This window comes from Pseudophryne corroboree, chromosome 11, assembly GCF_028390025.1.
Source record: "Pseudophryne corroboree isolate aPseCor3 chromosome 11, aPseCor3.hap2, whole genome shotgun sequence".
Lineage (NCBI taxonomy): Eukaryota > Metazoa > Chordata > Amphibia > Anura > Myobatrachidae > Pseudophryne > Pseudophryne corroboree.
In genome coordinates, this window is record NC_086454.1 from 198,450,443 (window position 1) to 198,477,480 (window position 27,038).

General features: G+C 44.5%; 1 protein-coding gene across 12 annotated transcripts in view; it reads left to right on the forward strand.

Moving 5' to 3' along the window:
• The window catches only part of SIPA1 (signal-induced proliferation-associated 1), a 310,973-nt gene that overhangs the window by 154,194 nt on the left and 129,741 nt on the right, over positions 1 to 27,038 (forward strand). For all 12 annotated transcript variants that reach the window (XM_063945192.1, XM_063945198.1, XM_063945195.1 and 9 more), the window contains 2 exons: positions 6,650 to 7,976; positions 8,099 to 8,223. In XM_063945192.1, coding sequence (XP_063801262.1) covers positions 7,235 to 7,976; positions 8,099 to 8,223 — 867 coding nt within the window. In that variant the 5' untranslated portion in view covers positions 6,650 to 7,234. The remainder of the gene's footprint in view (positions 1 to 6,649; positions 7,977 to 8,098; positions 8,224 to 27,038) is intronic.

Here is a 27,038-nt window from a genome sequence, read left to right on the forward strand (position 1 = left end):
GATGCCATGCCAGGTGTAATATGGTGTTTACTGTGACAGCGTCCCAGAGTGACAGGAGAGGATACAGGAATGTACACATCAGGATAACAGATGGGATCCGGTCCTGGAGCGCTGAGCCAGCCTTAGGAGGCATCTGATGGGTAAGAAATGGCGTCCAGATACCCGGATCGTGACAGCACCCCCCCCTTTAGGAGTGGCCCCAGGACACTTCTTTGGCTTTTGAGGAAACTTGGAATGGAATCTCCGGACCAAGGCAGGAGCATGGACATCAGAAGCATTGGTCCATGAACGTTCCTCAGGACCATAACCCTTCCAGTCAATAAGATATTGTAGTTGACCGTAACGGTGACGTGAGTCCAGGATCTTGGCCACTTCATACTCAACGCCTCGTTGAGTTTGGACTTTCGGAGTTGGAGGAAGTGAGGAATGAAACCGATTCAAGATCAGCGGTTTCAACAGGGAAACATGGAATGTCCTGGGTATTTTTAAGAAGGGAGGCAACTGGAGTCTGTAAGCAACAGGATTGATGACTTGTTCAATCTTGAAAGGACCGATATAGCGAGGTGCAAACTTCATACTGGGAACTCTTAACCTCAAATTCTTCGTGGATAACCATACCCGATCACCCACCTTGAGAGCAGGAACTGCTCGACGCTTCTTATCCGCAAACTTCTTGTACCTGAACGATGCCTTGAGCAGAGCTGATCGTACGCTCTTCCAGATATTGGCAAACTGATGCAAGGTGATATCCACTGCGGGAACAGAAGTTGCTGGAAGCGGTTGGAACTCAGGGACTTTAGGGTGGAATCCAAAGTTAGTGAAGAATGGTGTTGAAGCAGATGAAGAATGATACTGGTTGTTATGACAGAACTCGGCCCAGGGAAGTAATTGAACCCAGTCATCTTGAGAGGAGGACACATAGATGCGGAGGAAGGCCTCCAAGTCCTGATTCACCCTCTCGGTTTGACCATTGGTCTGAGGATGGTAAGCCGTGGAAAACTTTAGCTTGACTTGGAGGACTTGACATAAACTTCGCCAGAATTTGGCTGTGAATTGAACTCCTCGATCTGAGATAATTTCTTCAGGAAGACCGTGGAGTCGGAAGATCTCTTGTATGAATACTTGAGCCAACTTGGAAGCTGACGGAAGACCGGTGAGAGGAATGAAGTGTGCCATCTTGGTGAACCAGTCAACTACCACCCAGATGGTATTGAACTTGTTGCACATGGGTAAGTCTGTAATGAAATCCATCGACAAGTGGGTCCATGGTCGACGGGGAACGGATAGTGGAACCAGTTGCCCCGCAGGCGACTGGCGGGATACTTTATGTTGGGCACACTTTGGGCAAGATGCAATAAACTCCAAGACGTCCTTTTTCAGAGTTGGCCACCAATAGGACCTAGAGATAAACTCCAGGGTTTTTTGGATACCTGTATGTCCGGCAAAACGGGAAGCATGGGCCCAATGCATGAGCTTCTTCCTTAGCATCGGCTTCACAAAACTTTTCCCTGATGGGGGCGTAGAGTCCATCCCTACCGTGGAGAATGCCAACGGATTTATAATAGGATGCTTGTCTGAAGACTCTGACTCATTTTCTTGCTCCCATGAGCGGGAAAGGGCATCGGCCTTGCGATTCTGAGAGCCCGGACAGAACTGGAGTTTAAAGTCGAACCTGGAAAAGAAAAGTGCCCATCTGGCCTGACGAGGGTTGAGACATTGTGCGCCCTTCAGGTATAAAAGGTTCTTGTGGTCTGTAAGTATGGTGATTGAATGAGAAGCTCCCTCCAACAGATACCTCCACTCTTCTAGAGCGAGCTTGATGGCTAGCAACTCCTGGTCGCCAATGGCATAGTTGCGCTCAGCTGGGGAGAACTTCCGGGAGAAGAAACTGCAAGGGTGTAAATGGCCATCTTTAGCCCTCTGAGATAACACCGCTCCTACTCCAACGGAGGAGGCATCCACCTCTAAGATGAAAGGAGAGTCGATGTCAGGCTGTTTCAGAACAGGCGCAGAGATGAACCTTTGTTTTAAAAGATGAAATGCTTGCATGGCTTCTTCAGACCACTTGGACGGGTTAGCACCCTTCTTAGTGAAAGCAGTAATAGGCGCCACAATGGTGGAAAAGTCTCGTATAAACTTTCGGTAATAGTTGGCGAACCCTAAGAACCTCTGGACCCCTTTGAGGGTTAAGGGTACCGGCCAATTTTGGATTGCTTGTAGTTTCTCAGGATCCATCTCTAGTCCGGAACCGGACACAATGTACCCTAGAAACGGAATGGACTTGACTTCAAAGACGCATTTTTCTAATTTGCAATAGAGATGATTGACACGGAGACGGGACAGAACCTCTTTAACCCAAAAACGATGTTCCTCTAAATCGTTGGCAAAAATGAGGATATCGTCTAGATAGACCACGACATGACGGTATAGAAGGTCTCTGAAGATCTCATTGACAAAATGCTGGAAGACAGCTGGAGCATTGCTCAATCCGAAGGGCATGACGAGGTACTCATAATGTCCGTCACGGGTGTTAAAGGCGGTCTTCCACTCGTCACCCTCACGGATCCGGATGAGATTGTATGCACCTCGCAAGTCCAGCTTTGTAAAGATGGTAGCTCCGCTAACTCTGTCAAAGAGCTCAGTAATCAGGGGTAAAGGATAACGGTTCTTGATGGTAATGTCGTTCAAACCTCTGTAGTCGATGCACGGCCGCAGACCACCATCTTTCTTTTTTACAAAAAAGAAGCCTGCGCCGGCTGGAGAAGAAGAAGGTCGAATGAACCCCTTTGCTAGGTTCTCTTTAATATATTCCTCCATAGAATGCGTCTCAGGCAGAGACAACGGATAAGTTCGGCCTCGAGGTGGAACCTTCCCTGGAACGAGATCAATCGGACAGTCCCATTCTCTATGAGGAGGAAGGATATCAGCAGAAGCTTTACTGAACACATCCGTGAAATCTTGATATGGAGGAGGTGGAACATCAGACGACCTGGGGGAGGAAGAACAGACAGGCAATACTTTAAACAAACATGTCTCAGCACAGGAGGAACCCCATGCCAGGATTTGCGTAGTCGTCCAATCAATTGTAGGATTGTGAAGACGGAGCCATGGAAGGCCCAGGACCACAGGATGTGTGGCTCTTGGAATCACTAAAAAAGAAATAAGTTCGGAATGAAGAACTCCCACTCTCAGACGAACTGGTAGAGTCCTTAAAGAAATAACTGCATCAAAAATTTTGCTGCCATCCACGGCAGTTAAAGAAATGGACGAAGGAAGTCTCTCGGTGGGTAGGGACCACCGTTTAACATAGGCTTCGGTAATAAAGTTCCCAGCTGCTCCGGAATCAAGGAGGGCAATGACGTTCCGATAACGTTGAGCAACTTGAAGCGAGACTGGGAGATTACAATCTTGAGGAGATGGAGAGGAGATCATTACTCCTAGCCGGCCCTCTCCTTGGCGAGCTAGGATTTGGAGTTTCCCGGACGTTTGGGACAGGCATTAATGGTGTGAGACGGAGCTGCACAATAGAGACAGAGAAACTCGGAGAGACGTCTTCGGCGCTCAGCAGGAGTTAAACGAGAACGGCCAAGTTGCATGGGCTCATCTTTAGATGGTGACAGTTGACGAGGAGGAGGAGCAGAAGATTTTGGAGCAGATGATCTTCCACGCTCAGTTGCTCTCTCTCTGAAACGTAAATCAACTTTCGTGCAGAGTGAGATTAGCTCATCTAACTTAGAAGGTAAGTCTCTGGTAGCTAACTCATCTTTAATACGCTCAGATAAGCCATGCCAGAATGCAGCATACAGGGCCTCGTCGTTCCATGCCAGTTCGGATGCCAGGATCTGGAACTGTATCAGATATTGTCCTACAGTACGTGACCCCTGGCGTAAACGGAGAATCTCGTATGAAGCTGAGGTTATCCGGCCTGGCTCGTCGAAGATGCGCCTGAATGTTGACACGAAGGCAGTGTAGGAAGATAGCAGGGTGTCGGACCTCTCCCATAACGGTGATGCCCAATCAAGGGCTGAGCCACTGAGAAGAGAAATAATGTAGGCAATTTTTGTACGGTCACTGGGAAAATTGCCAGGTTGTAGCTCAAACTGAATCTCACACTGGATGAGAAATCCCCTGCAGAATCTTGGAGATCCGTCAAATTTTGCTGGCGTTGGAAGATGAAGACGTGGAGCAGAAATGGGTAAGGTGGGTGGGGTTGTAGCTGCAGTCACTGTGGTTGACGCACCAGACGCGCCTGATCCACGGAGAGTTGTCTGAATCCCATCCAGCCGAGTAGAGAGATCCTGGAGACAGCGGATGATGTGGCCCTGTGCAGCCTCCTGATGTTCTAGTCGGGCTGCCAGTTCTTGCATCGGCCTGGCCGCTTGATCCTGGTCTCCGGCTGGATTCATTAGGTCAGTGCTTACTGTCACAACTGAGGGCCTGAGCTGACGGGAGGCAGCCTCAGTTGTAGGGGCTGAGATGTACCGGAACCTGGGAGGTTGTATCAGACCCCTGGACATGTAAGTAACATGAATAATAACTGCCTGAAGGCGTGACCACGACAACTTGGATAAAAGTCAATGATGTTTATTATGACAACTCCGCAACACAGCAGCAGTAAAAGAAAACGTAAAAGTCAGCAAAGAATAAATACAGTTCCTGGGTACTACAGGATGGCAGGAGCCACAGGGCACTGGTAGTGTGAGATAGTTCTTATGATCTTCTAGATGGAAAGTCCTTACCAGGCCCGACTGTAGCAATGGAGATAACCCAGGATTGTGCCAGCTGGTGTTCCAGGAAAAGCTGGGTTGCTGAAGATAAAACAGCTGCTGTGGATACTGGCTGGAACCAGACTGTTGTTAGCACGGAGTGGATACTGGCTGGAACCAGTTAAATAATAAATGAACTTGGGAGCGATGAAATATGAACTGAAATGTAGAACTTGAGAGCGGAGAAATAATAATACCGGTGGAGAGTGGTAAAGTGTAGAAAGGACACCGGCCCTTTAAGGGAAGCTGTACTCTGCTGGAAGCTGAGCTGGAAGCAGGTAATGTTGTAGCTGGAAACAGATGAATCCACAATGGATTGGAGAGTCAGGCTACACCGCAGGTGGAATGCTGGTGCGGGTCTCTATGGTGGAAGTCTTGAGACAGGAGCTGGAACCTGGAAGACAATCACAGGAGAGAGACAAACAGGAACTAGGTTTGACAACCAAAGCACTGACGCCTTCCTTGCTCAGGCACAGTGTATTTATACCTGCAGCAAGGAAGGGATTGGCTAGGCAATTATGCAGATTATCAATACTGAGAACAGATTGGTGGAAATGATCAGCTGACAGAATCCAAGATGGCTGCGCCCATGCAGACCCTTGGAGGGAAGTTTGGTTAGTAATCCATGTGGTAATGAAAACAGTAATGGCGGCGCCGGCCACCGGAGACAGGAGGCGCCAGGCTGACAGATGCACATCCAACCACGCGGACACAGCGGAGGCCGCGGCTGACGTAATCGCCACTCAGACACTCTGCATGCAGAAGAGCAGGGACGGCGGCGGAGGCCGCGGGAGACGCCATGCCAGGTGTAATATGGTGTTTACTGTGACAGCGTCCCAGAGTGACAGGAGAGGATACAGGAATGTACACATCAGGATAACAGATGGGATCCGGTCCTGGAGCGCTGAGCCAGCCTTAGGAGGCATCTGATGGGTAAGAAATGGCGTCCAGATACCCGGATCGTGACAATAAGGTGTATATGAATCATAAATGCGTTCTGTGCTTAGATTAAGGTGAAATGTGTTGTTTGTTCACTTACAAATTCTACTTCTTCTCTGCTAATGGGAATAAATGTTATTTTAAAATGTATTTAGCTTTTATTTATAAAATACCATGTTACAGCAAACAACTGATTAAAGATCTGGAGAAGATTCAAATCATCATATTATTGCATGAGATTAGTAACCATGCATTGTTTTACATTCAGAGACTTGCCTACTCTCCCGGATTGGCCGGGAGGCTACCGAATGCCGAGGAGCACTCCCGCCCCCCTGGATGAGTAGGCAAGTCTCCCGGAGAGATGCCCCCCTCCCCCCCCCCCCCCCGAACATTACTCCCCCTGCACTCTGAAGGAGCCGATGACGTGATTCGTGCTGAATAGCATCATCATGGCTCTGCCCCCTTGCCAACAATACCGGTAATCTCTGCATTGTGTAGCAGGGGGTTGGCCACAATGGCGCGATTTTGTCATCATGCCCCCACTCCGCCCCTTTGCATTATTGCGCCCGTCGACACACCCACATATGCCGTGCCACTCCCCCGCAATACCGACCTCGCAGCCAGAAGATCGGCAAGTATGATGTATTGTAGTAGAATTTCTAACTACCTTTTTACCATATATCAGCTTTTTCAAGTATAGTTAAATAAACCACTTAATCCAGCATTACCATCCGCAGAGCCTCAGGGGCTTCTTTATGTAGCAGTTCTATCCAGGAATCCACTGTTCAGCTGATTTAGCACAGCTACTTTACAATGCTGCACAGGGCTGGTGTGTTCAGGTTTAATGCATTATAAGCTGCAATCATGTTATGCTGTATGCGAACATTCTCTCCCAGATCATTTGTTTTAATACCATTCTTGTTCTTCTTTTTCTTTCCTTATAGATCTGAAGTCTTTTGTGTGGACTTTACATTGGATTAGTCTGCATGGGGGAAGGATAAATTGTTTGCTGCAGTATCTTCGTTTTACAATGGAATATTTAACAGGGCATGAAGCACATGGGGACAAATAAAAGTAACAAAACTACCAGAGAGATATCTAAAACAAGAAAAGAGCCAACTTAAGAAAATAAGAGGAACTACGAGCATAAAAAAAAACAACAACTCAAAGCAAGAAAGCAAAGGGCCACTAGTACGGTACAGGAAACTAAAGTCAAAGAAAATTGCAAATACCTTAACTGATAAACTGTGGTGAGAAAGATATTTCAACACATAATATGTGGGAACAGTTTGTTACATACAGAGAAAGTTAATCATCAAATACACAAGTGATAGGTATATAGTGAACCAAAAACATCAGACATCCAAAGTCAAAAAGCACATGGAAGGCGAAACAGAGGACAGTTAGTGAAAAACATAAGATTAGGGAAAAAGAAAACAGAAAAGATAAAAACGATTATAATCAAACACCTTAAAGAAACTGAAGACCAGGAACCTTTTAAACAACATCAATGAGTCCTTCCCCATGAGATGCAGTCTGATGACCTTTTTGTGCGTAAATTGCGCCAACCTCCATCTCGGTCATCTCCTCACAAAAGCTCCCATGACTCGAAGTCACTGATAGCCACAGGGAACAGTAGACATAACTGTGGGGCACGTTCGCTTTCAGAATCAGAATTTGAACTTCGGGATAAAGGGACAGGCAGCCCATCTGCCCCACGTTTTAAAGATCCATTCATACTGCTTGGGCTGGCTGGGAACAGCCAAGGACCTCCAGCCCATGAGGTGAAGGAGAAGCCACCTGAAGTAGATCCCGTAACCCCTCGGCCAAGGAGTTTTGCTCACCACGATATCCAAAGTATATTGTTTGATCCTTTTCGAAGAAGAGAATCTGAAGGTCGAAAAAATGTTAGAAGTGGAGCTTCTGCTGCCTCTCAGATCAGATCTTGTGCTTCTTCACCCAGAAGATCTCTGTCATCTCCGGAAGATCCAGGAGACCCTGGAGATGGAAAAGACAATGAGCTCCTGCTCAGCTGTCCATATTTCCGTAATGAGGTGGGAGGAGAAGAAGCAGAGGGCCAAAAAGATGAAGGATGGGACTTTTCTTCTGTTTTATCTCTCAATGCTCCACTTATCAGTTGTCCTGTTAGGGGTCCCAATGCGTCTGTATCTGTATTAGAAGAAGCTAGGGAAAGAATTAGGGATAGCAGCTACTCTGTGGAATATCAAGACCTGGGTGCACTATATTACCGAAAGTATTTTTATGGCAAAGGTTAGTAAAATTACCAATTTGTTTTGTCTCTAATTTTTCCTCCATTCACTAATTTGTGTATATTTTATATTTAATTCCATTAATGTGCTTGACTAGCCTACTGTTCCCTTATTTTTTGCAAGAACATCAGAACTTTTTTGGAGTTGATGAAAGACTGGGGCCTGTGGCCATAAGCTTACGACGGGATGAGAGAGAAGGAGCCCAAGGAATGCAGTATAATTACAGGATTATATTTAGAACAACTGAGGTAAAAGATTATGTTATCGGTTTTCCTTTTATTTTTACTATTGTCATTTAAATAATACACACACAACCATAGCCATTTTTTCTCTGGCAGGGTCCACAAGTTAGCCACAGGATAACAGTGGGATATGATGAAGCGACAGCGGATTTGCACCAATCGGTCAAAGCTTTTCCGGCCTCCCAGCATGCAACGGGTCCATCCATATATCCCCGCCTCCTGGCTCAGGCAGATCAGTTTTTTGTTTTGTGCAGCAGGAGCCGGACCATGGTCAGAGGGCTGCTGGTTTTTAGCAGCCCTAAGCTTTCTTATTTTAATTTTAAAGTCTTACTATTTTTTCTTGAGTGATCTTTCTAAACATCGTCTTACGTACCTTAGAAAGAGTCGCTCCAACAACTCTCCGCCGGGTCGCAACAATGGTTACCCACGAGTACAGTGCTATTTCGGCGGGCGTCTGTGTCGGATATACTAGCAGGTCCAGCAGACGTTACCAGGCTGTGGCCGGAGCACGGGGAGAAGGTAAGGCATCGGTTCCGCTTAGTAGGGGAATACGGACACAGCCGCACTGATTTGGGAGGAGACTACCAAACAGTCGCTAACGCGGCTGCCACCCCGGGTGCACCAGTACTTGGCATTAGGATTCAGAGGCTCCAGGAATAGTATGAGGCCACGATCCCTAGGGTTGATGTCAGCAGTGGGGAGTCAGAAGCTCTCCTGGTCGCCCCTCCCCCCGTTTCATGACCAGTTTCCTCCGACTTTCCCGCCATGAACTGTATCCCGCTTCCGTCTCAGACTCTACACAAACGGGACCCAGTCGCAGCATAGGCGGCTGTGTGACTGGTGCGTCTGTGTTCACTGAGTGTCTGTGTTCACTATAGGTTCATGGAGCGGCAGTGTACACTAGTAGTGTCTGGATCCACTCAGCGTTTGCTAACGTATTGATCGGTCCTGGAAGCGAGGTGAGTCTCCCTGTATCCCACTCTACTGAGTACGGGTTATACAGCACTAAGTCTCTATCTACCCTTTTGAGTACGAATAGTTAGATAAGTGTCTATTGCATATGAGTCTGTAAACATTTACTGTTGTTTCTTTCGCAGTGTGTCTAAATACGTTAGATCTGTTTAAACATGATGCAGTAATATGTTCTTCCACATACTTAAAGTGTAGTTGATGATGTGCTCATATTGCCTATTATACTAATGCACTTATACATGTGACTGACTGCTAGTGTGATTGCTGACTTTACTATATTTCTGTCAGTTTGTTTATTCCGATCCTCAATGCTGGTGCATGGATAGGGTCGGATTGTACGTCACTTTACGAAGCTTAAAGTGATTACAGTCACGAATTGTGTAGTACACTGTGGAAGTGTTGAGTATTTATCATGTTTAAGAGCGGCAAAGGTGAGAAAAGTACACTCACAGCAACACCAACACTCATAACATGTTTGTCTTGCAAAGCTGTGTTATCCTCTCAGGATCTGGTTCAGGATGGTTTGTGTGCAAATTGTTTTAGCTTTCACCAGGGGTTATTGAAAAATACAAGTCAGATTCAGGTGCAGATAGATCCACCTTGGGTTGTGTTTGCACAGACTTTATCCAGTATAGCTGAACGGATAATTCCTCCAACTCCTGTACCAGGGATAGGTTACACTATTAACCCTTACATGCAGCTCCCCACCTATGGTGTATCACTTCCAGCAGCAGCTTCTCAAAAGAAACAAGCTGATAAACCGGTGGTAAGTAAATCTTCACCCTCACAGGCTACACATGATTCAGATGAGGTCATTCATCGGAAGATGAAAGCTCAATTGATTCTACTTCGGCATACGAAGAGGAGGAGGAAGGTCTCAGCTGAATTAATTAAAGCTATGAAAGCCATTCTGTCCTTAGAGGATTCAGCAGAGCCTGTGTTAAAAACCAAGGCACCTATGTTTAAACGTCCCAAAACAGTTAAAACTGAGTTTCCAGGGTCAGATCAGCTGACAGAAATCATGGAAGAGGCTTGGGCTACGCCCAATAAGAAGTTTAGAATTCCTAAGAAATGGAATTCAATTATACTCTTCCAGCTGGGGATTGTTTAAAAAGAGAGGTGGCTCCTAAAGTAGATACGCATGTAATTCTATTAGTGTGAAAATCTACATTACCTTTGCCTTCAACATCATTAAATGATGTCACAGATAGGAGAATGGATGGTTTTCTAAAAAACATTTTTTACCTGTCTGGGGCAGTCATAAGGCCAGCCATGGCTTCAGCTTGGATGGCAAAGGCGGTAGCTGCCTGGGCTGATGCATTGGAGGGGGATTTTTCAATAGCTTCTAGAGAGCAAAAATCCCATATAGCACATATAAAACAGGCTGCAAGGTTCTTGGAAGAAGCAGCATTGGATATGGGTACTATTGCCTCCAGGGCATCAGCTTCAACAATAGCTGCTCGCACAGCAGTTTGGCTACGTACGTGGAAAGCTGATACAGAATCTATGAAGGTTTTGGAATCTTTGACCCTTTCTGGAGCTATTCTTTTTGGTAAAGAATTGACAGCTATTCTGGAGTCAGTAGCAGACTCGAAGAAGTTCAAGTTTCCTTCCACCTACAATTTCAAACCTAAAGTTCTGGCTTTGCGGCCCTTTCGGTCTCAAAGAAAAGCTAAAGGTAAAAGTGATGGCAAGCAGCCCCCATACAACAAGTCTGGTAAGACTAAAAAGCATTGAGCTACCAGAGGACCGGTTGGGAAAATAGATAATACACCATCAGCCTGATGGTGCGGGTCTCCACCTGGGGGACTCCAGAGTGGGGGGCCAACTTCTTAAATTTGCACAGATCTGGCAGCAGTCTGCAACAGATGCCTGGGTGCAGGAAGCAGTATCTCTAGGTTATGCGTTTGCCTTCAAGAAGCATCCTCCTCAAAAGTTTTTTTGTACCAGCCCATCTCAGGTAGAGACGAAGGCCAGGGCTTTGTTAGAGGCAGTCCAGAGATTGCTTCACTCAGGAGTAGTCATTCCAGTTTGTCTTGCACAACGAGGACATGGTTTTTACTCCAAAATGGTCATTTCCGCCCATTCTCAATCTCAAAGTGCTGAACAAATACATTTTGGTATCTTGGTTTCACATGGAGACATTTCGTTCCATCATTTTGGCAATGGAGCCAGGGGATTAAATGGTATCCCTGGATATACAGCATGCTTACCTACATGTTCCTATAACACTGTCCCATCAGTGCTATCTCAGGTTCGCTATCCTCCAACAGCATTTTCAGTTCCAGGCCCTACCTTTTGAGTTAGCAGGAATTGCTCTTATGTTATCTGCAACAGACAATAACATGTTTGCAGAACCACGGGTGGCTCATAAATTAGGCAAAATCGCCTCTGGTTCCGTCACAGCGGATGACTCACTTGGGGGCTGTACTGGATTCAAGTCTTCAGAGAGTAATTTTACCTCTGAACAAGATATCCAAGGTTCAGTCAAGGATTCAGGACTACACAGTCAAAATGTATCCATTCATGCAGCAATGCGTGTGATGGGTTTGATGGTGTCAACATTCGACATGGTGGAGTATGCACATTTCCACTCGAGGCCTCTGCGGCATCTGATTCTTGCCAAATGGAATGGGTTGCATCAGACAATGAAAACACAGACTATGGTTCTTACGATAGAAGTAAGAAGGTCATTAGCGTGGTCGCTACAGACATCCCATCTGGACAAGGGGAGACCCTTTTGCATATCAGATTGGGAAATTCTGACGACAGATGCCAGTCTCCAGGGCTGGGGAGCAGTGTCAGGAAGGTTGTGTTTTCAGGGGCAATGGACCAAGGAAGAAAGTTGCCTGCCAATAAATATATTGGAACTTCGGGCCATAAATATGGCATTGATTCAGGCAAAGGACATTCTTCGGGGAAAACCAGTCCAGATCCGCTCGGACAATGCAACGGCAGTAGCGTACCTCAACCATCAAGGAGGAACTCGCAGCCGAAAAGCGATGAAGGAGGTAAGTCACATACTAAAGTGGGCAGAACTTCATCATCTAGCCTTGTCCGCAGTGTTCATTCCGGGAGTCCTAAACTGGGAAGCGGACTTTCTCAGTCAACACGCCATTCAGGCAAGCGAATAGGCTCTACACCCGGAGGTCTTCCAGACTCTAGTAGACAAGTGGGGGTTGCCAGAGATAGATCTCATGGCGTCCCGTCTGAACAACAAAGTGCTCACATATGGGTCAAGAACAAAGGATCCCAGAGCGATCTTTGTGGATGCCCTGTCGGTGAGATGGGACTTTCATCTGGCTTACAGATGTAGCCACCTTTATCTTGACCGATTCTCCGCCTAGACGGACGTTAAGTCACGCTAAGGCGATAGCTTAGCTTGCTGAGTTTAATCACAGGCAGGCGCGTTGAGGCGATTCTAGATACTCAGCATGCATTACACATCTCCACCACTGGGTGGCTAATGCTCCACTAATCCAGTACTTTTGATCGTATAGCGGCGGATTGATCTACAGCTCTGGCAAATGGTCAGTGACGACTGTAATGTTAATAGATGGTGACCAATGGTCAGACGGTGAGAGTTCTCAATATAAATAAATAGTTTATACAGACACAAACGAACATGTTAAAACACTTGTGTATGTGGACGTAAGATTGTGTATGGAGACGCAAGTAATTGTGTAAAAGGAAGTATGTATAATGCATAAACACCGTGCTTTTGAAATACATGTACAGTATGAGCGTCCGAGTTCCCATGACATTCACTTTATTATAATTTTTTTTCTTTGTTATACATTCAATGGAAGGGTGCACACAGGTTTCACATAAATCTTGTCTTGTAACCTGATCGGAACTCCCTACCTGTCTACTACATGAACTGTGCAGGCTCCCAGGGGGGAAGGGGAAAGTGGGATGGGGGTAGGGGGAGGCAGTGGAAAATACTGTGTTCAAAGAACGGGCCAATGCTGAAGGAGCGTCAGAATCCCCTAGCTAAAATACACAGGGTCGATAGGGATAAGCGAGGTCTATGCACATAACGATACACCAGACCCCATCGCATCACAAAGTCACAAAATGTCCGAGGCACATGAACCCCCGTTTTGTAGAATTATGTGCATAGACCTCGCTTAACCCTATTGCCCCTGTGTATTTTAGCTAGGGGATTCCGACGCTCCTTCAGCACTGCTCCAAAGCCTGCAAAACCTATGCCGTCACTCGCTCCATAGCTGAGTGCTGACACAAGGTGGATGTTCATGTGCCTTGGACATTTTGTCACTTTGTGATGCGATGAGGTCTGGGGTATCGTTAAGTGCATAGACCTCACTTATCCCTATCGACCCTGTGTATTTTAGCTAGGGGATTCTGACGCTCCTTCAGCATTGCCCCGTGACCTACAAAATCTGTGCTGTTACTTGCTCCATAGCCGAGGGCCTCCATGGGGCAAGGAGTCACAGGCGGTAGCTATTTCAATTGAGACTGCCCTGCTACAGAATTGTATGTGTACCGTATGGTGCATAGAACCTTAACAGTACAACCGCTCCTGCAGCTTTGCCCTGGTTTATGTGAATAACTCTCTCCCTGTCTACTGCATGACCTGTGCAGGCTCCCAGGGGGGAAGGGCGATGGGCTAGTGGCAGGCGGTGGAAAATACTGTGCTTTTGAAAAGCAAGTACTGTATGAGTCTGAGTCCCCAGTATGTTCTTCTAGTGTACTAATTAGCACGAACAGCTTGTAATGTACAGTGGCAAGTTTAATCTTTCTATGTATAATGAAGAGATAAAAGCTCCTCCCTAAGTTCCTAGATGCCAAATCACCGTCCTTAGTATCTCTGTACAGTATGTTCTACTAGTGTACTAATTAGCACGAACAGCTTTTAACTGGATGCCAAAGCACCGTACTTAGTATCTCTGTACAGTATGTTCTTTTAGGGTACTAATTAGCACGAACAGCTTGTAACGTACAGCGGCAAGTTTAATCTTTCTATGTATAATGGAGAGAGATAAATGCTCCTCATTAAGTTCCTGGATGCCAAATCACCATACTTAGTATCTCTGTACAGTATGTTCTATTAGGGTAATAATTAGCTGTTTGTGCTAATTAGTGCCCTAATAGAAAATACTATACAGAGATACTAAGGATGGTGATTTGGCAACCAGGAACTTAGGGAGGAGCTTTTATCTCTCTACATTATACATAGAAAGATCAAACCTGCCACTGTACGTTACAAGCTGTTCGTGCTAATTAGTACACTAGTAGAACATACTGTACAGAGATACTACGGACAGTGATTTGGCATCCAGGAACTTAGGGAGGAGCTTTTATCTCTCTCCATTATACTTAGAAAGATTACAATGGAGAGAGATAAAAGCTCCTCCCTAAGTATAATGGAGAGAGATAAAAGCTCCTCCCTAAGTTCCTGGATGCCAAATCACTGTTTGTAGTATCTCTGTACAGTATGTTCTACTAGTGTACTAATTAGCACGAACAGCTTGTAACGTACAGTGGCAGGTTTGATCTTTCTATGTATAATGTAGAGAGATAAAAGCTCCTCCCTAAGTTCCTGGTTGCCAAATCACCATCCTTAGTATCTCTGTATAGTATTTTCTATTAGGGTACTAATTAGCACGAACAGCTAATTAGTACCCTAATAGAACATACTGTACAGAGATACTATGTACAGTGATTTGACATCCAGGAACTTACTGAGGAGCATTTATCTCTCTCCATTATACATAGAAAGATTAATCTTGCCGCTGTATGTTACAAGCTGTTCGTGCTAATTAGTACCCTAATAGAACATACTGTACAGAGATACTAAGTACGGTGATTTGGCATCCAGTTAAAAGCTGTTCGTGCTAATTAGTACACTAGTAGAACATACTGTACAGAGATACTAAGGACGGTGATTTGGCATCTCGGAACTTAGGGAGGAGCTTTTATCTCTCCATTATACATAGAAAGATTAAACTTGCCACTGTACGTTACAAGCTGTTTGTGCTAATTAGTACACTAGAAGAACATACTGGGGACTCGGACTCATACAGTACTTGCTTTTCAAAAGCACGGTATTTTCCACCGTACTTAGTATCTCTGTACAGTATGTTCTATTAGGGTACTAATTAGTACGAAATGCTTGTAACATACAGCGGCAAGATTAATCTTTCTATGTATAATGGAGAGAGATAAATGCTCCTCAGTCAGTTCCTGGATGCCAAATCACCGTACTTAGTATCTCTGTACAGTATGTTCTCCTAGTGTACTAATTAGCACGAACAGCTTGTAACGTACAGTGGCAAGTTTAATCTTTCTATGTATAATGGAGAGATAAAAGCTCCTCCCTAAGTTCCTAGATGCCAAATCACTGTCCTTAGTATCTCTGTACAGTATGTTCTACTAGTGTACTAATTAGCACAAACAGCTTTTAACTGGATGCCAAATCACCGTACTTAGTATCTCTGTACAGTATGTTCTACTAGTGTACTAATTAGCACGAACAGCTTTTAACTGGATGCCAAATCACCGTACTTAGTTTCTCTGTACAGTATGTTCTATTAGGGTACTTATTAGCACGAACAGCTTGTAACGTACAGCGGCAAGTTTAATCTTTCTTTGTATAATGGAGAGAGATAAAAGCTCCTCAGTAAGTTCCTGGATTCCAAATTACCGTACTTAGTACCTCTGTACAATATGTTCTATTAGGATACTAATTAGCTGTTCGTGCTAATTAGTACCCTAATAGAAAATACTATACAGAGATACTAAGGACGGTGATTTGGCAACCAGGAACTTAGGGAGGAGCTTTTATCTCTCTATATTGTACATAGAAAGATTAAACTTGCCACTGTACGTTACAAGCTGTTCATGCTAATAAGTACCCTAATAGAACATACTGTACAGAGATACTAAGTATAGTGATTTGGCATCCAGGAACTTAGGGAGGAGCTTTTATCTCTCTCCAATGTAATCTTTCTAAGTATAATGGAGAGATTACAATGGAGAGAGATTAAAGCTCCTCCCTAAATTCGTGGATGCCAAATCACTGTACTTAGTATCTCTGTACAGTATGTTCTACTAGTGTACTAATTAGCACGAACAGCTTGTAACGTACAGTGGCAAGTGTAATTTTTCTAAGTATAATCGAGAGAGATAAAAACTGCTCCCTATGTTCCTGGATGTCAAATTACCATGCATAGCATTTCTGTACAGTATTTCCTATCTAGCCAGAAACCCTGCATCCTGTGCAAGCTAGGCGGACAACTGGAGGGGACCCGATGCACGGTTGCTTCCCGTTTCCCTTTCCAGTGTCACATAAACTAGTGGTTGGTCTGCCCCAGAAGCCAAGAGGCTCCTCTTTTAAATGGTACCAGTCCCGTGTCTCTGGGACAACTAGAACCAGAGATATCAGTATGCAAAGTGGACCCATTTTCCCATAGACTATAATGGGCCCGTTAATTCAGACCCACCATGGGTTCCGACGCTTGCCATGAGCCTTGTGGGGGTCACAGAAACTTGGGGTTGGTACCCTCCTGTAGCTAATTGTCTCCTCTTCCATACCAACCTAGCGATGAAGGCTCCCACCTCCCATGCTGAGAGTCCCAAAGTGCCAACCTTTTTTTTATATATATGTTCCCGTGACATTCACTTTATTATTTTTTTTCTTTGTTATACATTCAATGAAAGGGTGCACACAGGTTTCACATAAATCAAAGTAAATCTGCAGCAGCGATTCATTCCGGTATATACAAATACACAGCGGTAATGAGTATAAATTAGTGTATTCCGACGCAACTATCTGAGCAACACAGTACTGTAGATCGTCGGCATTTGTGTATTGTACCTGACCTGAACTCCCTCCCTGTCCACTGCATGACCTGTGCAGGCTCCCAGGGGGGAAGGGCGATGGGGGTAGGGAGAGGCAGTGGAAAATACCATGCTTTTCAAATACAAGTATTAGCGTCCGAGTCCCCTAAGGCATAAACCAACACCAATGGGAAGGAAGTGCCAACCTTTTTTCAATGTGTTCCTGTAACATTCACTTTATTATTATTATTATTTTTCTTTGTTATACATTCAATGGAAGGGTGCACACAGGTTTCACATAAATCAGAGTGGGCGGGGGATTTTCCTACATACAGTAGTATACTGTTGCACATGTCTTGTAACCTGATCGGAATTCTCTCCCTGTCTACTGCATGTACTTTGCAGGCTCCCAGGGGGGAAGGGGAAAGTGGGATGGGGGTAGGGCGAGGCAGTGGAAAATACCGTGTTCAAAGAAAAGGCATAATCAAAACCATGGGGAACTTTGCGGTGTATCATTAAGTGCATAGACCTCGCTTATCCCTATCGACCCTGTGTATTTTAGCTAGGGGATTCTGACGCTCCTTCAGCATTGCCCCGTGACCTACAAAATCTGTGCTGTTACTTGCTCCATAGCCGAGGGCCTCCATGGGGCAAGGAGTCACAGGCGGTAGCCATTTCAATTGAGTCTGCCCTGCTACAGAATTGTATGTGTACCGTATGGTGCATAGAACCTTAACAGTAAAACCGCTCCTGCAGCTTTGCCCTGGTTTATGTGAATAACTCCCTCCCTGTCTACTGCATGACCTGTGCAGGCTCCCAGGGGGGAAGGGCGATGGGCTAGCGGCAGGCGGTGGAAAATACTGTGCTTTTGAAAAGCAAGTACTGTATGAGTCCGAGTCCCCAGTATGTTCTTCTAGTGTACTAATTAGCACGAACAGCTTGTAACGTACAGTGGCAAGTTTAATCTTTCTATGTATAATGGAGAGATAAAAGCTCCTCCCTAAGTTCCGAGATGCCAAATCACCGTCCTTAGTATCTCTGTACAGTATGTTCTACTAGTGTACTAATTGGCACGAACAGCTTTTAACTGGATGCCAAATCACCGTACTTAGTATCTCTGTACAGTATGTTCTATTAGGGTACTAATTAGCACGAACAGCTTGTAACGTTCAGCTGCAAGTTTAATCTTTCTTTGTATAATGGAGAGAGATAAAAGCTCCTCAGTAAGTTCCTGGATGCCAAATTACCGTACTTAGTACCTCTGTACAGTATGTTCTATTAGGGTACTAATTAGCTGTTCGTGCTAATTAGTACCCTAATAGAAAATACTATACAGAGATACTAAGGACGGTGATTTGGCAACCAGGAACTTAGGGAGGAGCTTTTATCTCTCTATATTGTACATAGAAAGATTAAACTTGCCACTGTACGTTACAAGCTGTTCGTGCTAATTAGTACACTAGTAGAAAATACTGTACAGAGATACTAAGTACAGTGATTTGGCATCCAGGAACTTAGGGAGGAGCTTTTATCTCTCTCCAATGTAATCTTTCTAAGTATAATGGAGAAATTACAATGGAGAGAGATTAAGGCTCCTCCCTAAATTCGTGGATGCCAAATCACTGTACTTAGTATCTCTGTACAGTATGTTCTACTAGTGTACTAATTAGCACGAACAGCTTGTAACGTACAGTGGCAAGTGTGATTTTTCTAAGTATAATGGCGAGAGATAAAAACTGCTCCCTATGTTCCTGGATGTCAAATTACCATGCATAGCATTTCTGTACAGTATTTCCTATCTAGCCAGAAACCCTGCATCCTGTGCAAGCTAGGCGGACAACTGGAGGGGACCCGATACACGGTTGCTTCCCGTTTCGCTTTCCAGTGTCACATAAACTAGTGGTTGGTCTGCCCCAAAAGCCAAGAGGCTCCTCTTTTAAATGGTACCAGTCCCGTGTCTCTGGGACAACCAGAACCAGAGATATCAGTATGCAAAGTGGACCCATTTTCCCATAGACTATAATGGGCCCGTTAATTCAGACCCACCATGGGTTCCGACGCTTGCCATGAGCCTTGTGGGGGTCACAGAAACTTGGGGTTGGTACCCTCCTGTAGCTAATTGTCTCCTCTTCCCTACCAACCTAGCGATGAAGGCTCCCACCTCCCACGCTGAGAGTCCCAAAGTGCCAACCTTTTTTTTTATTATATGTTCCCGTGACATTCACTTTATTATTTTTTTTCTTTGTTATACATTCAATGAAAGGGTGCACACAGGTTTCACATAAATCAAAGTAAATCTGCAGCAGCGATTCATTCCGCTATATACAAATACATAGCGGTAATGAGTATAAATTAGTGTATTCCGACGCAACTAACTGAGCAACACAGTACTGTAGATCGTCGGCAATTGTGTATTGTACCTGACCTGAACTCCCTCCCTGTCCACTGCATGACCTGTGCAGGCTCCCAGGGGGGAAGGGCGATGGGGGTAGGGAGAGGCAGTGGAAAATACCGTGCTTTTCAAATACAAGTATTAGCGTCCGAGTCCCCTAAGGCATAAACCAACACCAATGGGAAGGAAGTGCCAACCTTTTTTCAATGTGTTCCTGTAACATTCACTTTATTATTATTATTATTATTTTTCTTTGTTATACATTCAATGGAAGGGTGCACACAGGTTTCACATAAATCAGAGTGGGCAGGGGCTTTTCCTACATACAGTAGTATACTGTTGCACATGTTTTGTAACCTGATCGGAATTCCCTCCCTGTCTACTGCATGTACTTTGCAGGCTCCCAGGGGGGAAGGGGAAAGTGGGATGGGGGTAGGGCAAGGCAGTGGAAAATACCGTGTTCAAAGAAAAGGCATAATCAAAACCATGGGGAAATTTGCGGTGTATCATTAAGTGCATAGACCTCGCTTATCCCTATCGACCCTGTGTATTTTAGCTAGGGGATTCTGACGCTCCTTCAGCATTGCCCCGTGACCTACAAAATCTGTGCTGTTACTTGCTCCATAGCCGAGGGCCTCCATGGGGCAAGGAGTCACAGGCGGTAGCCATTTCAATTGAGTCTGCCCTGCTACAGAATTGTATGTGTACCGTATGGTGCATAGAACCTTAACAGTACAACCGCTCCTGCAGCTTTGCCCTGGTTTATGTGAATAACTCCCTCCCTGTCTACTGCATGACCTGTGCAGGCTCCCAGGGGGGAAGGGCGATGGGCTAGCGGCAGGCGGTGGAAAATACCGTGCTTTTGAAAAGCAAGTACTGTATGAGTCCGAGTCCCCAGTATGTTCTTCTAGTGTACTAATTAGCACGAACAGCTTGTAACGTACAGTGGCAAGTTTAATCTTTCTATGTATAATGGAGAGATAAAAGCTCCTCCCTAAGTTCCGAGATGCCAAATCACCGTCCTTAGTATCTCTGTACAGTATGTTCTACTAGTGTATTAATTAGCACAAACAGCTTTTAACTGGATGCCAAATCACCTTACTTAGTATCTCTGTACAGTATGTTCTACTAGTGTACTAATTAGCACGAACAGCTTTTAACTGGATGCCAAATCACCGTACTTAGTATCTCTGTACAGTATGTTCTATTAGGGTACTAATTAGCACAAACAGCTTGTAACGTACAGCGGCAAGTTTATTCTTTCTTTGTATAATGGAGAGAGATAAAAGCTCCTCAGTAAGTTCCTGGATGCCAAATTACCGTACTCAGTACCTCTGTACAGTATGTTCTATTAGGGTACTAATTAGCTGTTCGTGCTAATTAGTACACTAGTAGAAAATACTGTACAGAGATACTAAGTATAGTGATTTGGCATCCAGGAACTTAGGGAGGAGCTTTTATCTCTCTCCAATGTAATCTTTCTAAGTATAATGGAGAGATTACAATGGAGAGATATTAAAGCTCCTCCCTAAATTCGTGGATGCCAAATCACTGTAGTTAGTATCTCTGTACAGTATGTTCTACTAGTGTACTAATTAGCACGAACAGCTTGTAACGTACAGTGGCAAGTGTAATTTTTCTAAGTATAATGGAGAGAGATAAAAACTGCTCCCTATGTTCCTGGATGTCAAATTACCATACTTAGCATTTCTGTACAGTATTTCCTATCTAGCCAGAAACTCTGCATCCTGAGCAAGCTAGGCGGACAACTGGAGGGGACCCGATACACGGTTGCTTCCTGTTTCCCTTTCCAGTGTCACATAAACTAGTGGTCTGCTCCAAAAGCCAAGAGTCTCCTCTTTTAAATGGTACCAGTCCCGAGTCTCTGGGACACCCAGAACCAGAGATATTAGTACACAAAGTGGACCCATTTTCCCATAGACTATAATGGGCCCGTTAATTCAGACCCACCATGGGTTCCGACGCTTGCCATGAGCCTTGTGGGGGTCACAGAAATTTGGGGTTGGTACCCTCCGGCAGCTAATTGTCTCCCCTTCCATACCAACCTAGCGATGAAGGCTCCCACCTCCCATGCTGAGAGTCCCAGGTTTGAGTCCCAAAGTGCCAACCTTTTTTTTTTTTAATATATATGTTCTCGTGACATTCACTTTATTATTATTTTTTCTTTGTTATACATTCAATGGAAGGGTGCCCACAGGTTTCACATAAATCAGAGTGGGTGAGGGATTTTCCTACATACAGTAGTATACTGTTGCACATGTCTTATAACCTGATCGGAACTCCCTCCCTGTCTACTGCATGTACTTTGCAGGCTCCCAGGGGGGAAGGGGAAAGTGGGATGGGGGTAGGGCGAGGCAGTAGAAAATACCGTGTTCAAAGAAAAGGCATAATCAAAACCATGGGGAACTTTGCGGTGTATCGTTATGTGCATAGACCTCGCTTATCCCTATCACCCCTGTGTATTTTAGCTAGGGGATTCTGACGCTCCTTCAGCATTACCCCCTAGCCTGCAAAACCTATGCCGTTGCTCGCTCCATAGCTGAGTGCTGCCACAAGGCAGGGGTTCACGTGCCTCGGACATTTTGTCACTTTGCGATGCGATGGGGTCCGGTGTATCGTTATGTGCATAGACCTCGCTTATCCCTATCGCCCCTGTGTATTTTAGCTAGGGGATGCTAACGCTCCTTCAGCATTGCCCCGTAGCCTGCAAAATCTGTGCTGTTACTTGCTCCATAGCCAAGTGCCTCCATGGAGCTAGGAGTCACAGGCGGTAGCCATTTCAATTGAGTCTGCCCTGCTATAGAAGTGTATGTGTACCGTACGGTGCATAGAACCTTGACAGTAGAAACTCTCCTGCAGCTTTGCCCTGCTTTATGTAAAACTTGTGTTTTGTCAATTTGCTATGCGATCGAGCCCAGTGTAACGTAATGTGCATAGACCTCGCTTATCTCTATCGCCCCTGTGTATTTTGGCTAGGGGATTGTGACGCTCCTTCAGCATTGCCCCGTAGCCTGCAAAACTTATGCCATCTCTCACTCCATATCCGAGCGCTGCCTGCCACGTGGTGGGGATTCAGGGGCGGCGGCCATTTTGCCAGTGTGCTGTGCGATTGAGTCCGGTGTACCGTAACGTGCATAGACCTCGCTTATTCCTATCGCCCCTGTGTATTTTAGCTAGGGGATTGTGACGCTCCTTCAACATTGCCCCATAGCCTGCAAAATCTGGACTGTTACTTGCTCCGTAGCCTAGGGCCTCCGTGGGGCAAGGAGTCATAGGTGGTAGCCATTTCTATTGAGTCTGCCCTGCTACAGAATTGTATGTGTACTGTATGGTGCATAGAACCTTAACAGTAGAACCGCTTCTGCAGCTTTGCCCTGGTTTATGCGAATAAAATAATAATAAAGTTTCTGGAAAAAACTAACATGCATTCGTACTTTAGAAATCGAACTCGGGACTCTGAGTATAGGAAGCGGAACACTTCACCACTTCGCCGCAGACAGATGAATAAATCCATTGGTTTTGATTATGCTGTAATGGCTATGGGATTAGGACGCTAACATACTGTACAAAATTCCTAATCTCAAGAGGCAATAGTGAACTTCTAACACGTCCATTTGTGACAGTGTACACTACTGGTTTTATGTTGTTTTGTCTGCGGGACTTGGACGCTCACATATTCATAAAGTACTGTAGATGGATCATATACTATATGCTGTACTATTTGCGTATGTACCGTATATACTGTATTAAATAATGCAGCATAATGAGTATTTACTGTATTAAATAATGCAGCGTAATGAGTATTTACTGTATGCAGCGTAATGAGACGCTTAGTAAAGTAGTCCTTATTATATATTTCAGTATTGTATTTTACGGGAGACCACACGCATGTGCAGTGGTGATTGTAAAAGGCGACATCTGGTGGATGATCGCAGGTATTACACGTAAAGGTAACGCCAAACGCTCTGTCTGCCTCCGTGCGATTAGGTACGCCTCTCTGTGACTAGGCGCGCCTCCCTACGCCCCGGTACGCTGCGTATGCTCGATCGGGACAAACGCCTCAGCCAGTCAAGATAAAGGTGGCTACATCTGTTTGTGTTTCCTCCTATCACCCTATTACCCAGGGTGGTGAGAAATAAAGCAAGGGAAAGGTGCCGTGATACTAATAGCTCCAGCTTGGCTCAGAAGTCATTGGTACACAGATCTGCAGAGGATGTCGATGGATGTTCCACTTCTGCTCCCTTAACGTCCAGATCTACTGATGCAGGGTCCTTGTTATCACAGACATCTGGATCGTCTTTGACGGCGTGGCTCTTGCAACCTCTATCCTGAAGTTAAGAGGATTCTCACAACAGGTAATTCAAACTATGATCAGAGCAAGGAAACCTTCCTCAGCTCGCATTTATCACCGAATATGGCAAACCGATATTCATTGGTGCAGTGAACGGAAAATGGACCCTAAGTCTTTCTGAGTTTCCAGGGTCTTAGCATTCCTTCAGGCAGGAATGGATAAAGGTTTGAAGGTGGCTTCCTTGAGAGTGCAAGTGTCGGCATTGATTGTATGGTTCCAAAAGAAAATTGCCAATTTACAGGATGTGTGTACTTTTTTCCAGGGAATGCTGTGCATTCAACCTCCTTATGTTCCTCCTACAGTGCCTTGGGACTTAAGTCTAGTCCTGAAAGCCCTTCAAGTTGCCCCGTTTGAACCACTTAATAAAGTGGATCTTAAATTGTTGACAGCTAAAGTTCTCTTTCTACTGGCTATGGCGTCAGCTAGAAGAGTATCAGATTTAGGGGCTTTATCATGTCATTCCCCATTTCTGATTTTTTTATCCAGATAAAGCGGTTTTCAGAACTAGATCTGAGTATCTTCCTAAGGTGGTGTCTAAATTCCATCTTAATGAAGAAATTGTTGTCCCGGCTTTCCAGGTACCGAGCCTTTCTGTGGACGTGGTCCGCACATTAAGGATCTACGTGGATCGTACCAGTGCCATCAGAAAGACAGATTCTCTCTTCATTCTCTATAGATTTCACAATAGAGGATGGCCTGCTGATAAGCAGACACTGGCAAGATAGCTTCTGATGACAATTTTAGAAGCATATTCTCAGGCTGATCTCCCTGTTCCGGCTAATGTCTCTGCTCACTCTACTATTCCAATCAGGAGCATCCCCACCACTAAATTGCTTTGGGAAATCCCATTGTTATCCTGTGGAGAACCTGTGGACCCTGCCGGAGAAATATACGTTATGGTAAGAACTTACCGTTGATAACGGTATTTCTCCTAAGTCCACAGTATCCACAGGGATCCCACCCTGACGCATCTGATTTGAGGATCCTTCTACTCACTAACCTCTTCCTTCTTGTACGGAAGGGTGTGCATGTGTGTTCTTATCGCCTGATTAGGGCTATCTATGATGCTCCTGCCTTGAGCTTTGGAATACAACTGATTTGCCTGAGCCAGGAGGCGGGGATATATGGACGGGCCCGTTGCATGCTTGGAGGCCGGAAAAGCTTTGACCGATTGGTGCAAATCCGCTCTTGCTTCATCATATCCCATTTTTATCCTGTGGATCCTGTGGACTTAGGTGAAATACCATTATCAACGGTAAGTTCTTATCATAACGTATATATATATATACATATATATATATATATATATATATATATATATATATTGGAAAAAGCGGATGAGATCCAAGCGACCTTAGGTGGTACAAAATCTAAGTGACTATGCAAAAGATTTCTCAAAACAGAGGGGTGATTCCTGCTACTATTGAAATCCTCAGATAAGCTGCTTTTTTGCTATACCGAATATTTTATATATATGAATTTTTTCTGTATATTTTTAGCCTCTTTTATTTCTAATTTTTAGCAAAAAAAATATTTTTAGCACCACTTTACCTTGTCTTTTACATGCCTTTTAGAATGTTTCTTAAACAATTTGAAAACAGTTTTTAAAAACATTCTCATACGGTGTATTTTTATGTTTAAATCCCTTTTTTTATATGTACAATTGTCCTAAACGTTCTTTGTAATAAATCCCTCTGTTTTGAGAAATCTTTTGCATAGTCACTTAGATTTTGTACCACCTAAGGTCGCTTGGATCTCATCCGCTTTTTCCAATTTTTACTTATACTGCACACGTACAAGTGCGGGTCGTATTTAAGATCTAGCAGACGCCCCATATATAGAGGGGAGTGGTTTATAGTGACTAGATGTGTTTTTTTGGGGCACATCCATTAACGACATACTAAGTATTTCTGCTGTATTTTTGGCGCTGTTGGTTCACACTATACACATATATATATATATATGTTTTTGTTTTATTTATGAAAAAGTTAAATAAAAAATCTCAAATGACTATAACGTTGGTTATTTGCTTGCAGTTAGTAGAAATTCAGAAACAGATTAAAGGGGGTATTTATCAAACCTCCAAAAGAGAACAGGTGCAGGTGTTTCCCATATCAACCACTTAGATTTTAAGTATCACTTACTGCATTACTATAAACTGACAACTAGGAAGAAATGTACTAAGCATCGATTTTGGCAAATTTTACAAATTGCCCATTATCGCCCCTAATCGCCAAAACAAAAATTGCAAATTAATTAACAAGCGTTTTGACTTATGTGATGTCTTTTGTTGGTGAATGTGTTCGAATTTTGGCGTGTACAATTTTTGCGGCTTTTGCATGGGAAGTTTAGAAGTTGCACATGAAAGTGCTGTAAGCCACACTAGAATGCCATAGAAGTCGCATGCCAATACATACTAACTTACTCCTCAATTTACAACTTAAGTTACCCCTTAATTCGCACCCCAAGTCGCCGTAAAGTGACAAAATCCCCAAACACATTCTGACCTGCTGGTTCCTCTGTTCTGATTCTTGGTGCTGAGCCCTTTCAGTCAGCTGGTGCAGGCCACCTAAAATCACCGCCTGCATCCAGGCCACTCCATAACCTGCCAGAAAGTGAATGCTGCAGGTCACTTTGTGGGCTTTTATTAGCATTCTGTTTGGTTAAGCCTTAATTCAATTGTTTTTAACATGTTGCTTTTTGGAAGTGGTGCACTTTTTCTGCGATTTGGTGGGGCTTTGGGTGGGACTTGGTTCTCACATGTCAACACACTAAAAAAAACTGCATTGATTTTGTGCATTGATTTGCGCTTTAGTTGCAATTTTGTTGCGAATTCGTGAGCTCTTGCAAAGGCAATTCTTAGTAAATGTGCGATTTCCTACCAGTGTTATTTGACAATGTTTCTACTGATGGTGATTTGGAGTGCGAAGTCGCTTTTGACATGCGACTTCCATGTGAGTTGTGCCTTAGTAAATTTGCGATTAGCAAAATCGCAGTTTTTTTGCAAAAAAGGCTAGTTGGCCAAAATCGACCTTCAGTAGATGTCCCCCCTAGAATCTGAATGGTTGCTATGGGAAACACCTCCAGTTGTCCTCTTTAGAAGGTTTGATAAATCTCCCCCCAAGTGTTAAGTTGATAACATCAACAGAAATGTCACACATCGGAGTTGATTGTACTACAAGCTAATATTTTTTTTTCTAATAATTGCCGTAATATTACAATGTTAAGGTGTAGTCCTAAGTACTGTGGGGGTAATTCCAAGTTGATTGCAGCAGGATTTTT